Source organism: Panthera onca, chromosome E3, assembly GCF_046562875.1.
Source record: "Panthera onca isolate mPanOnc1 chromosome E3, mPanOnc1 haplotype 2, whole genome shotgun sequence".
Taxonomy (NCBI): domain Eukaryota; kingdom Metazoa; phylum Chordata; class Mammalia; order Carnivora; family Felidae; genus Panthera; species Panthera onca.
Genome location: NC_138354.1, coordinates 4,465,250 through 4,478,955, shown reverse-complemented (window position 1 = coordinate 4,478,955; position 13,706 = coordinate 4,465,250). Strand labels below are relative to the sequence as shown.

At 39.5% G+C, this 13,706-nt stretch overlaps 1 protein-coding gene across 2 annotated transcripts in view; it reads left to right on the top strand.

The window, feature by feature from the left end:
* The window catches only part of RNF216 (ring finger protein 216), a 144,979-nt gene that overhangs the window by 11,048 nt on the left and 120,225 nt on the right, over positions 1-13,706 (top strand). For both annotated transcript variants that reach the window (XM_078439896.2, XM_078439897.2), the window contains exons 2-3: positions 1,850-1,981; positions 7,581-7,714. In XM_078439896.2, the coding sequence (XP_078296022.1) occupies positions 1,915-1,981; positions 7,581-7,714 (201 nt within the window). In that variant the 5' untranslated portion in view covers positions 1,850-1,914. The remainder of the gene's footprint in view (positions 1-1,849; positions 1,982-7,580; positions 7,715-13,706) is intronic.

The following is a 13,706-nucleotide window of genomic DNA, read 5'->3' as shown; positions in this document are numbered from 1 at the left end:
AGTTTTTTTAGTTCTGATTTATGTTGTTTTATGGCTTGTGTACTTTTTTAGTGTCCTTTAGGTTGTCTCCTCTACCTGGCATGTATTCATTAATTATAGGGATGTTGTTTTGCTTGTTTTTCTTAGAACTTTATATGAGCTTTGACATCAGCTCTCTTCTTTGCTCATTTGTAATGAAATTGGTTTTCTTGGACTTCCAGGAGAGGAGTTTGGGATAGCTTTTCTAGCTTCACCGAACTCCTTTTTCATGCAGTGTTCAAAATACGATACCTCGGTTCTTGAGATTTCCTGGCTTTGTCCTGTGTTCTCATGTAGACCCGCCTTCTCTCCTTTCTTTCTGTTGTCTCTTTTTACTCAATGTCACTCTTCCCAGCTTTTCATCTTGTAAGGGAGCCCTGCTAGATCAGGTTTGAAACTTTCTGGGTCCTGGGCTGCTTCACTCCTCCCACACCTTAGCATGCATCCCTTGCATTCACCCACTTTTGAGCTGAGCAAACCCCTTCCCGGTGTCCACAGCTTTCTCAGATTAGCCTGTGTGCTTCTCAGTGGATACCTGTTGGTTGTCTGGGGCTTATCCTCACGTCTGAATGATTCCGTGTGTTTTCTGAGGCACAAATGGTACTTCAAAGATCACGTGGCTCTTGGTGATTGGTCCTCACGGGCTCATAGTTTGGGGTTTAAGTTATTCTTAGCTTTTTTTTTTTCCTAACTTGGAATTTTTGTAATTCTTTCTTTAATGTTTATTTTTGAGAGAGAGAGCGCTGGTGGGGTGGGGTGGAGGGTGGGGGGGACAGAGGCCCTGAAGCTGGCTTCACTCTGACAGCAGCGAGCCCAATGTGGGGCTCGAACTCATGAACCATGAGATCATGACCTGAGCTGAAGTTGGACGCTCGACCGACTGAGCCACTCAGGTGCCCTGGAATTTTTTGTTTTTAGATGAAAATAAAAGCTTAGGTCAAAAGCTGTGGTGCTGCCATCTTGTCAGAATTCCTTTGTGGTTTCGGTTTACATTACTCTGATGTCTCATAATGTTGGGCACTTTTTCATTTGTTTACTGGCCTTTTGGGTTTCCTCAAGGTACTCAACGTTGGGAGTTCAAATCTTTTAGCTCATTTTTCCTTTAAGTTGTCTGGTTTGTTTTTCAATCAGCATGTAAGCATTCTTCATACTTGTTGAATAGGAGCCCTTTGTTATGTGTATTGCAGATTTTTTCTCCTGTCGGCTTGCCTTTCATTCTTAATTTCTCTGGTGGGGACGCCAGGATGGCACAGTCAGTTAAGTGTCTGACTCTTGGTTTCATCTCAGGTCATGACGATAGCCATTCTAACAGAGCACAGATGATAGCTTGTGGTTTTGATTTGCATTGCCCTGGTGATTAGTGATACTGAGCACCTTTTCATGTACCTGTTGGCCATTTGAATATCTTACTGGAAAAATGTCTATTTAGGTCCTTTGCCCATTTTAAAATTGGATTACTTGGTTTTGGCTGTTGAGTTGCAGGAGTTCTTTGTATATTTTTGTATTTGAACCCCTTACCAGATATTATGAGTTGGAAATATTTCCTCTCATTCTATAGGTTGCTATAATGGAGTTTTTAAGTGTATTTTTTTTATTCTTTATTTGTTCCATGTGTTCTTTAATCCTTGATTCCTCTTTTATATGTTCTTCTGCAATAATTAGTTATTTTTTAATTATTCTTTTCCCCTACCATTACCTTTTTTGTTATGCATTCTTTTATTATTTTCTTTAGTGGTATTTTCGCCATAAGCTTAGAATGCTACCTTGACCAAATATGTGGGAAGAGTTTCGATAATCCCTCATTCTTAGTATTCTTTTTTTTCTTTTTCAGACCCTTTTGAATAGTCACCATGTTCAGATATTAGCAAGCACGTATGTATATGTCTGTGTTTGAAAATGGCAGAGGGAAACAACAATGAAGAGGTAATTCACTTGAACAACTTTCACTGCCACCGGGGACAAGGTAAGTGTTCTCACTTTCTTCCTTTCATCATTGCTTTCTCCTTTTATGTTACAGTTACATAGTCTTTGTTTTTTTTTTCAAAATTTTTTTTTTTTAACGTTTATTTATTTTTGAGACAGAGGGGGACGGAGCATGAACGGGGGAGGGTCAGAGAGAGAGAGGGAGACACAGAATCCGAAGCAGGCTCCAGGCTCTGAGCTGTCAGCACAGAGCCCGACGCGGGGCTCGAACTCACGGACCGCGAGATCGTGACCCGAGCCGAAGTCGGCCGCTTCACCGACTGAGCCACCCAGGCGCCCCCATAGTCTTTGGAATGAACCTGTTTTGCACCCCGTAGAACCCAGAGACATTTCATTTTTAGACATCAGAACATCTGATGTAATGGACTCATCAGTCTAAAACTTTGTGCCAAATGGTAATACCTGCTGGCATGAATGAAGTTTAAAAATGTTTCCTCACAACTGGATTCATAAGCTATTAATGAGCAAGCCAAAAAGAGCTGCGAATGTGCAGTCATTGGATCTTAGGAAGTCAAGTGGGAATATAGGAACGGTGGCAGTTGTGTTTTTGAAGAAACGGGGTCTTCAAAGGAGGGCTCCTCCAGGCCTGTATGCTCTAGAGGTACTGAAAGTGATGCTGGAGCATTTTTGCCCCCTCATATGGTGCTTGATTTCATTCTTTGCCAGGAGATTCTGGTTGCCTTACAGGGAACTTTATTTTATTTTATTTTATTTTTAAATGTTTATTTTTGAGAGCGAGAAAGAGACACCAGGGAAAGGACGGGGAGGGAGGGAGGGAGAGAGCGAGGGAGAGAGAGAGAGAAGGAGAATCCCAAGCAGATTCTACGCTGTTAGCACGGGGCTCAAACCATAAACTGTGAGGTCATGACCTGAGTTGAGATCGAGAATTGGACGCTTAACCAGTTGAGCTACCCAGGCACCCCCCTCACAGGGAATTTTAGAACACGTGTTCATTTTACGGTATTTAACATTTGGGCAAGTTCACTGATTCTTAAAGGGAAAGGAGCCTGTATTTATGTAACATTCCTAAATGCATATGCAATTTTCTGTCAAATCCTACTTCACATTTACACTTAGGCTGAAAGGAAAAAATTCATGCTGACGAGCAGGGAAAAAGTATATTTGACAAGTATAGATTCCATGGAAGAAATTATACCATTTTTTGTTGCTGTTTTTTCCTATTAATGTTTTGTGCTTATGAAGATGATTTTTCTCCCAGTAGAGTGTAAGTTATATACATTTGGCTTTCAGACAACATTTGAAGTTGAACAGATCTTATTAAGCAAATATATTGAGAAAAATAAATTAACATGCTTAAACTAGGCACATTATGAATGCAAAAGAAGTACTGATTTTTTAGAATTTTATTAATAGTTTATTCTAATTTGGTAGTGAGTGTAACCATAATTCACTGTGAGTGAGAAAGCTTTAAATCTTAGCTATAATTTGTATATGTGATCATTTCTAAAATGTTTCCACATGTATATCAAATTAATGTTGCAGTAGTGTTTTAACTGGGTTTTAAATATACTTGAACAGAATTTCAGAACATCTAATTCCTTTGAGGAAATTACTGACTTTGGAAGCATTTTTTTTCTGTGAGACAGGGTTTATGTATTTTGCACCCAGCATGAGGATATTTTTTTAGGCCTGCAGAGTTGTTTTGTTTTTATTAGCTGTGGTGTTTTCACCATAATTTTTATTGTGCCAACCCCTGTAAGTTTTTTTTTTTTTTAATTTTTAAATCATCTTTATTGAAGTATAATTTACTTAAATAAATGCACACATTTTAATTGTATAGTTCGGTGAGCTTTGAAAAATGAATGTACCCATAGACCACCCATTTCTGTCATACCACAAAGGTTCCTTTATGCCCCATCTGTGGTCAGTCCTCACCCCACTCCTGGCCTGAGGAAACCGCTGATGTGCTTCATATAAATGGAACCGGACAGTGTGTACTCTTTATGCCTGAATTTTTCTGCCCAACAGAGTGGTTTGAGATTCATCCACGTTGCATGTATCAGTAATTAAATCCTTTTTAGTTGCTGAGTAGTATGTACCTAGAATTCTATATGCAGTGAAAATGGGCTTAAAAATGAAGGTAAAATAAAGGTTAAAAGTACAAGAATGAAAAAAGATGGGTTATGCAAATCGTAGCACAAAAAAAGAGCTGGTATGTCTCTGTGTTATCAGGTAAAATAGACATTTTAGCCCAAAGTAGTAATATTAAGATAGAGTTCATAATGATAAAAGGGTTATTGCACTGGAAAGATAAAACATTTCTAACCTCTATACACTCAGTAACATGGTGTCAAAAGCAAAAATTGACAGAACTAAAAGAAGAAATGGATAAATCCACAATCAGAGTGGGAGATTTTAAATGTATTTTTCACTAACTGATGCAAGCATACGCAAACTTTTGTATGAATGTAGAACATGGAAGAACATAATCAACAAATTTGACATAATAGATAGATGGTACTGCACCCAATGTATTTACCGAAATTGACCATATTTTGAGCCACCAAACAGAGTCAGAGGATTGAAATCATATAGATGATGTTCTCTAACCATGCTGGAATTAAGCTGTAAATCAATTACAGAAATATAATTAGAAAATCCCTGTACGTGGAAAACAAGAATACACTTCAGAACAATTTATGGTTCAAAGAAAAAGTCACAATGGAAATTAGAAAATATTTTTAATTGCATGGTAATGAAAATACAATCTTGAAGCTCATGAGATTCATCTAACTGAATAATCTAAACCAGAGCTCAGCAAACTTTTAAGAGCCAGCGAGTCACTATTTTTGCCTTACAAGTCATATGGTCTCTGTTGCAGCTACTCAGCTATATGTTAAATTGAAGGCAGGGGCACCTGGGTGGCTCAGTCAGTTAGGTGTCTGACTTCAGCTCAGGTCACAATCACATGGTTCGTGAGTTCGAGCCCCGCATTGGGCATTGGGCTCTCTGCTGTCAGCGCAGTGCCTGCTTTGGATCTTCTGTCCCCCTCTCGCTGCCCCTCACCTACGTGTGTGCTCTCTCTCTCTCTCTCTCTCTCTGTCTTTATTTTTCTCTCTCTCTCAAAAATAAAAAGCATTCTAAAAAATTATTTTAAAAAAAGTGAAGGCAGCTGTAGATAATATATAAATGAATGAGCATGGCTACGCTCCAGTGAGGACAGGAAGTAGCAGGTACCATCCCACACTGCTGGTGGGAATATAAATTGGCATAATTTGGAAAATCATTTGGCATCGTCCACTAAAATTGAACATATGCTTCCCATATAATTCAGCTCTTCTGCTCCTAGAACGTACCCAACTGAAATGAGCACACCAAGAGATGTGTGTAAGAATGTTCAGTATCCAAAATTGCCAAGACTGGAACCAACCCAAAAGTCCATTGACAGAAGAATAAATAACTTGTAATGTTGTCACGTGCTGGCCTGCGGAGAGAGCAGAGAGAGCTACTGCACATGCCACCACATGAATACGTGGAGCCAGTATTTGCAAGAAAGCCAGAAATGAATGCGTACTCAGAAACAAACACAACTAGTCTGTGGAGTCAGGAAGCTTTTAATGTACTCGAAATGTTGTATTTACTGACCTTGGTGATGGTCATCCAGTTGTGGGCCTTTTGTATTAATTCATGAAGTTATATTTTTGATTCGTAGACTTTGTTACACTTTAGTTTTTTAAACTATTTTTTTCAAAGCTAGCGTGTTTATACATGGTGTGCTGGGGGAGTATTTTGCCAACCATTGGACCTCACTATGAGGTGAGAAGCTTCAAGCCAGCTTTTTCATTGGGTCTTCCAAGGTGGTCTCTTAAGTGTTTTTTTTCTCAGACCAGTTCTTCCAGAGAGGAGTCTACAGTTTCCTGCATATGGAATCTAAGACCGGCTGCCAGCATTCTGGGAGCTAAGCAACAGAAAGCATCCAGGGCCTCGTTTGTTACTCTATTTCACGGGCACCTCTTTCCTCTCTTGACCCCGTGCCTGGTGTCTAGTACTCTGCCTCAGTGTCTCTTCACAATGGACCTCCTCAGGGTGGGGTTTTTGGAGTGGCCGAGGAGCTTGGCAAATTCTCTCCCCAAAACCAGTGATAAAATGAGACAAAATTGTCAAAAACAGCCATTTAATGACTGGAAATGACCAAAGGCATATAATGATTGAGAACATTCAGGAAAATCTAGAATTCTGCAGCATGTATTAGGCCAGCTCTGGTTGGTTGTCCCCCCTGCAGGCTGCGGGTTTGAGCCTTCTGCACTAACCTTTTTTAATGTTGGAGAAGCGGATGCTTGCTGAAGTTAGATAATAGCCTCATATGGCCGGCATATGGTAGAGCAGAGACTTGGACCTCGGAGGTCGAACCTTAGATTTTACAGACTTACCTGTTTTAAACTGCTGTCCCACAGCTCTGTCACAGGGATGAGTCACGTGAGATAATTGACTTTAGATTGCTGTTCAAATTGTTGGGTGCCATAAAAATAAATGAGGCATTAACCTTGAGAAAGATATTAGAGCTTTAATGGAAAAATTTCAGTGTTTGTAATGATGATGCCTCTTTCCTCGTTTTGGTTTTTTTTTCCCCCCCTAACCTTTTCTCTAGGACACTGAATGCATTTTCTCTTCGTTGCTTCTTTTAACCTTTAACATTCCCATGGGTCAGGCAGGAAAAAATTAACAGTTTGTGTTATTCAGTAATTCAAATTGGACACGCTCTATCTTCAGACAAAAAAAAAAAGTTAGAAACTTTGAACATATAGTTATCCAGATAGTTGTATTTAAAAGGAAATTAGGAAAGTTCTATTGTTTACTGTCATGGATGCTAAATGGTGTTTAAAACACTCAACTGTGGGGCGCCTAGGTGGCTCAGTCGGTTGAGCGTCCGACTTCGGCTCAGGTCATGATCTCACAGTTTGTGGGTTCAAGCCCCGCATCAGGCTCTGTGCGGACTGCTTGCTCAGAGCCTGGAGCCTGCTTCCGATTCTGTCTCCTTCTCTCTCTGCCCCTCCCCCGCTCACGCTTTGTCTCACTCTGTTTCTCAAAAATAAATAAAATGTAAAAAAAAATTTTTTTCCTAATAAAAATTAAAAAAAAATAAAACACTCAACTGTGTTTGCATAAATGATTTTTAAGGTTTATGTCTAAGGTGAGTAAATTTTGATATTTTAAATATTAAATGAAATTTTACCGTGTTTGAGTGAAAGTTTTTTCAGACCGATCCGTTGAATAAAACAATGTTTATTCCCTGGGAGGAGTAGAGATGAGGGGGAGACCGTGATTTCACTTTTTAAAAATTTGCAGTCAGGATTTTATCAACAGATTTTTCCAACCTTGTATAAGAAAAAGTGGATAATACTGTCAGATTATTTCTTCGGATTCCCAAAATGTATTATTGCGAAGATCTCCATGGAAACCTGGCTGTTAATATTTGGGTGCACATGCTGCTTGAGGAGATAAGCTAACATACCAGTAGCTTGGCTTTAGGCTTGACCCTTTTTATGCCAAAATTGAATTAAAAGACTGAATGTGGTTGTGCCCGCCTCCTGGTAAACGTGTTCTCTGCCTCCTTTTAGACTGGATCAATCTCAGAGATGGACCCATCACCATATCTGACTCCTCTGATGAGGAAGGGGTTCCCATGCTGGTCACCCCAGCTCCTCAGCAACACGACGAAGAGGACCTGGATGATGATGTCATCCTGACGGAAGTGAGTTTTCTTAAACTTACCCTGATGAGGCATCATTGCAAGTTAGTGATCTGATTCTTCAGCCCCAGGGCAGTGGGAGGTAGGGCCTTGTAGGACGCCTGAGAGCACCGCTCGTGCAGCCTGTGCCGCTGCATGTGTGCTGTCACCCTGCATCTCCGAGAACAGTACCTTTTTACCCCGCCCAGTGTCCCCATAGCTTTAGAGGCCGTGTGTTTTGGTCTGTTTCCGGACTTCTGCACTATTGCTCTCTTTGTGCATGAGTCTGCATTGTTGTAATCGCTAAATCTTATCATGCGTCTTAATATCAGGTAGTGTTTATCTCCCCTTTGTAACTCTACATTTTTCAGAATCATCCTGGATGTTTTTGTGCTATTTTTATACAGATCTTGAGGTCAGCTTTTCTAATTCCAAAAGGTAGATAAATTCAGAACACATGTTATTGTTAAGTTTACAGAACAATTTTTATAATACTGACCCTTTCTAACTTTCTCCTTCCATTCGGTCTGGACTTCCTTTATATCCCTCAGCCAGAGTGTTCTGAATTTTTCTTACTATAAATCTTAAACATTTTTTGTTGTTTCTTTCTGGTTATTCTCTCTTTTCTGTCGCTTTTGTAAATGGCATCTTTTTTCCCACTGTTCCTTTTAACCATTTTTCTTTTTTAGTTGAAGAGTCTGTTGGGTTTTATGATAATTTCATACTCAGGTCACCTTATTTTTATTGTCTATAGTTGTTTTTCAGTTGACCCTATTAACTTCTCAAGGGATGGCATCTGATCTCGCTGGAAATAAAGATACTTGCAGTTTCTCCCTTTCCAGTTTTTATATTTTTCTCTTATCTAATTATATTAAATTATACCTTAATAGTGGTAATAGAAATGAGAAAAATACCAACTGACATAAATGGGAATAATTATTTTTTTTACTTTTTATTTACAAAAATTTTTTTACTATTCATTAAAAAAATTTTTTTTTAATGTTTTATTTATTTTTAAGACAGAGACAGAGCATGAGTGGGGATGGGGCAGAGAGAGAGGGAGACACAGAATACCAAGCAGGCTCCAGGCTCTGAGCTGTCAGCACAGAGCCTGACGCAGGGCTCGAACTCACGAACTGTGGGATCATGACCTGAGTTGAAGTCAGATGCTTACCTGACTGAGCCACCCAGGTTCCCCTAAATGGGAATACTTCTAATGTTTCTTCGCTAATTGTGATGGTGGTTTTTGCTTGAGATACCATTTTTAAAGTACATTAAGGAAGGAGCCATCTATTTTAAGGTGTTTTTTTTTTTTTTTAATGCTTATTTATTTTTGAGAGAGAGAGAAAAAATGTCAGTGGGGGAGGGGCAGAGAGAAAGGGGGACAGAGGATCCTAAGCAGGACCTGTGCTGACAGCAGAGAGCCCGATGTTGGGCTCGAACTCAAACCATGAGATCATGACCTGAGCTGAAGTCGGGCGCTCATCCAGCTGAGCCACCCAGGTGCCCCTCTACTTTAAGTTTTTATTATGAGTGAATATAGAATTCTGTCAAGTTCTGTTTCAGCATCTGTGCAGATTATCATAGGATTTTCTTTCATCTGTTAAGGTAAATTATTCTGTCTCTGGATAGACTACTTCGGAATAGTATTGTAATGTAATGGTAGTATGCTCTTGAATTCCATTTGATGAGATTTTACTTAAGGTTTTCTTCATAGATCTCATAAGTGAGATTGGCCCATGGGTGTATGTGTGTGCCTGTGCTATCCTTGACAGGTTTTTTATAAACGTGATTGATTCTGACTTCATGAAAAGAATTTAGAAGTTTTCTTTGTTCTTCTGTACTTTGTTACACTATTTGAAATAACATTGGAGTTACCTGAATTTATCATACAGGCATTTGGGGCTGTTGTTTTTCTTAGAGGTCAGTTCTTTGAAACTATCTCAGCTTCCTCTGTGGTCATTGACATGTCTATATTTTCTGTTACTTTTAATACCAGTTTTTTGGTATAATAATGGATATTTTCCTACAAAATAATTTCTTCAAGGTTTTTTAGTGTATTTAGTAAAACAAAGTAACCTGTTCTTTCTACATTCTCTGATCTATGGTTCCTCCATTTTCCTTTTCTGTTTTGTGTACTTGTGTTTTATCCCCTTTTTCCTGATTTAATGAACTAACCATTATCTTCCTTCCTCCCCTCTTCTCTTACTCTTTTACCAAAGAAATTGCTTTGACATTTATTTCATAGTGCTACCATTTGTTTTCTTACTAATCAGTTTCTGTTTTTCTCCTCAATGCTTTTCTTCTGCTTTAGTATATTTAACATACTTCCTTAGCATTTATCTTATGGGCCTTTTACTAACTTCTTGAGTTATTCATTCTTCTTTTATCCTTTTATATTAATTATTATTCTGGTTACTTATTGCCATGTAATGTATCACCTCAAAACTTAATGGCTTAAGACAGCTGCAGTCGTTTGTTTCTGTGGATCAGGAATTTGAGAAGGGCTCAGCTGGTTGGTTCTGGCTCATGTGACTGTTGTCAGATGGTTCTGGAGCTGGGCAGCAGGGGACTGGAGCAGCTGGAGGCTGGCAGACATTGCTCTCTTCAGGACTTCTACATAGGATCTCTCTCTCTCCTTTTTTAAAACAACTTTTTTGGGTGCGTGGGTGGCTCAGTCAGTTAAGCATCCGACTCTAGATTTCCGCTTGGGTCATGATCTCACAGTTTTGTGAGTTCGAGCCCCGCGTCGAGCTCCTCGCTAGCAGTGTGAAGCCTGTTTGGGATTCTCTCCCTCTCCCTCTCTCTGCCCCTCCTCAGCTTGCTCTCTCTCTCAAATAAATAAACTTAGTAATAAGAAACAACAACAACAAGTTTTTTGATGGGGTGCCTGGGTGGCTCAGGCAGTTAAGCATCCATCTTCAGCTCAGGTCACGATCTCACAGTTTGCGAGTTCAAGCCCCACGTCGGGCTTTGTGCTGACAGTTCAGGGTCTAGGGCCTGGAGCCTGCTTCGGATTCTGTGTCTCTGTTTCCCCTCTGCCCCTCCCTTGCTTCACGCTCTGTCTCTGTCTCTCAAATATTAAAAAAAAATTTTTTTATAAACAACTTTTTTGAGATCTAACTCACATACCATACAGTTCTTCCGTTTAAAGCGTACAGTTCAGGGGCGCCTGGGTAGCTCAGTCAGTTAAGCCTCCGACTTCGGCTCAGGTCATGATCTCAAGATTGTGAGTTTGAGCCCCATGTCAGGCTCTATGCTGCCAGTTCAGAGCCTAGAGCCTGCTTCGGATTCTGTGTCTCCCTCTCTCTCTGCCCCTCCCCCATTCACACTCTGTGTCTCTCTCTCAAAAAAATGAATAAACATTATAAAAAAAAAGGGTACAGTTCAGTAGTTGTTAATTTACAGAGTTTTGCACCGATCGACACAGTCGATTTTAAGACATTTTCATTATCCCGAAAGGAAACCCTGTGCCCATTAGCAGTGAATCCTAATTCCCTGCCCACCGCCACGCTAGGCAACCACTGATTTACTTCCTGGCTCTATATATGTGCTTCTTATGGACATTTCATATGAATGGAATCGTACAATATGTGATCCTTTGTGACCAGCTTTCATTTAGCATAATGTCTTCAAGATTCATCTGTCATAAATCAGTCCTTTATTCCTTTTTATTGCTGAATAATATTTCATTGTGTGGATGTACCACATGTTGTTTATCCATTCATCAATTGATGGACATTTGGGATGCTTCCACCTGTTGCTCTTATGAATAATGTTGCCGTGAACATTCACGTAGCAGTTTTTGTGTGGACATACCTTTTTGTTTCTCTTGATTGTCTTAGTCCATTCTGGCTGCTATAAAATACCACTGACTGGGTAGTTTATAAACACCAAAAATTTAATGCTCACAGTTATGGAGGCTGGAAGTCCAGGATCAGGGTTCCAGCGTGGTTGTGTTCTGGTGAAGGTCTTCTTTCTGGTTCATAGGTAGCACTTCTCACTGTGGCTTCATGTGGTGGAAGACGCAGGGGATCTCTCTGGAGCCTTTCCCATAAAGGCACCGATCCCATTTGTTCAGGTTCGTTAGGGTGGAGAAGGGAGACCCAGACACTCAGACCATAGAAATCATACACCTGGGAATGGAATTGCTGGATCATATGGTAACTGTGTTTTGCTCTCCTAGACTGTCTTCCAGAGCAGCTGCACTGTTGTACATTCCTCTGGCAGCGTATGACAGTTCCCACTTTCTCCATGTTCTCTCGGACGATTGTTAGTATAGGATAGATCTTTTTCATTATAGCCATCCTTGTATCTCATACTTTTGATTTGCATTTCCCTGGGGCTAATGATATTTAGCCTCTTTTGATGTGCTTATTGGCCGTTTGTTTATCTACTTTGGAGAAATGCTCATGCAGATCCTGTGCCCATTTTTTTTAATGTTTATTTTTGAGAGAGGAAGAACACAAGCAGGGGAGGGAAAGAGAGAGAGAAGGAGACACAGAATCCGAAGGAGGCACCAGGCTTCGAACTGTCAGCACAGTCCCCAGTGTCAGGCTTGAACCCACCAACTGTGAGATCGTGACCTGAGCCGAAGTCCAACGCTTAGCTGACTGAGCCACCCAGGTGCCGCCACCCCCCACCCCGTGCCCATTTTTAAAAAGGGTTATCTTTATATTATTGAATTTTTATATATTCTGGGTACTGTACCCTTATCAAATACCTGATTTTTCTCTCATTCTGTGAATTGTTTTTTTATTATTTGATAGTGTCCTTTGAAGCTTTTTTTTTTTTTTATCCTTTGAAGCTTTTATAACAGTTTTAAACTATGATGAAATTCAGCTTATTCTTTTGTCAATTGTTTTTGGTGTCACGTCTAACATATGATCTATTTTAAGGGCAGGTAGAGGCCTCAGCGCTAATATAGATGAGTGCTTTAAAGTCTTCCTAGATAAGGTAAAGACTTTAGAACGCTTGAATTCTACTTATTCATCTCCCAACTTACATATTGTTTTTTAAATATACTTTAATTGTGTATACATTTTTAAAACCCTACACAGTACGTTCTTGATTTTATACAATCGGCATTCACTTCATCTTCTCCAAATATTTACCTTTCTTGTTGCTCTTCATTCCTTTCTGCATCTCTGGCCTTACAAACAGATTATTCTTCTATCTCAAGAACAGTCTTTAGGATTTCCTTTACAGTAAATCTGATATTTTCATTGAATATAAAATTCTTTGTGGCAGTTACTTGCCTTTAACACTAGAAAGATGAAAGCCAGAAAACAACGGAATAATATTCCATTGTTGAAAAGTCAGTCTTTATCTTTGGAAGGCAATATGTGCTGCTGCTTTTGAGAATTTATCTTGTATTTGATTTCTGAAGTCTTGCGGTGCTATTGTTAGGTTTCTATTGTTTGGGGTTTTTTAATTCATCCTACTGAGATCTTTAAAACAAATCAAGCACTGTCCTTGGATATTTGTATTTTGTTTTCAAATACTGCTTATGTCTCTCTTCTTTCAGAACTCACTTACATAGATGGTAAAACCTTTTTTTCTGCTATATTCTTTATTTCTTGTTTTCTCACCTAATTTTCAATCATTTTGTATCTGTGCCTTATTTAGGCTGTTATCCTCTGACTTCTCATTCAATTTACTGTTTTCTCTTTGACTACTTTATTTTATTTTTTAAATGTTTATTTTCGAGAGAGAGAGGGAGAGCGTGCCGGGGCAGAGAGAGGGAGACAAGAGGATCCAAAGTGGGCTCTGTGCTGACAGCAGCGAGCCTGATGCAGGGCTTGAACTCACTAACCGTGAGATCATGACCCAGGCCGAAGTCAGACACTTAACCAACTGAGCCACCCAGGCGCCCATGTAGTACTAATTTTCTAATTATGTTCTTCATCTGCCATTTCTTTTTTTTTAAAGTTGGGTATCTTTATATAGTTTCTAGTTGATTTTTGTTACTCAACTTTGAATGAAGCTGAAGTTTTCCAGAACCAGCTCTTTGTGG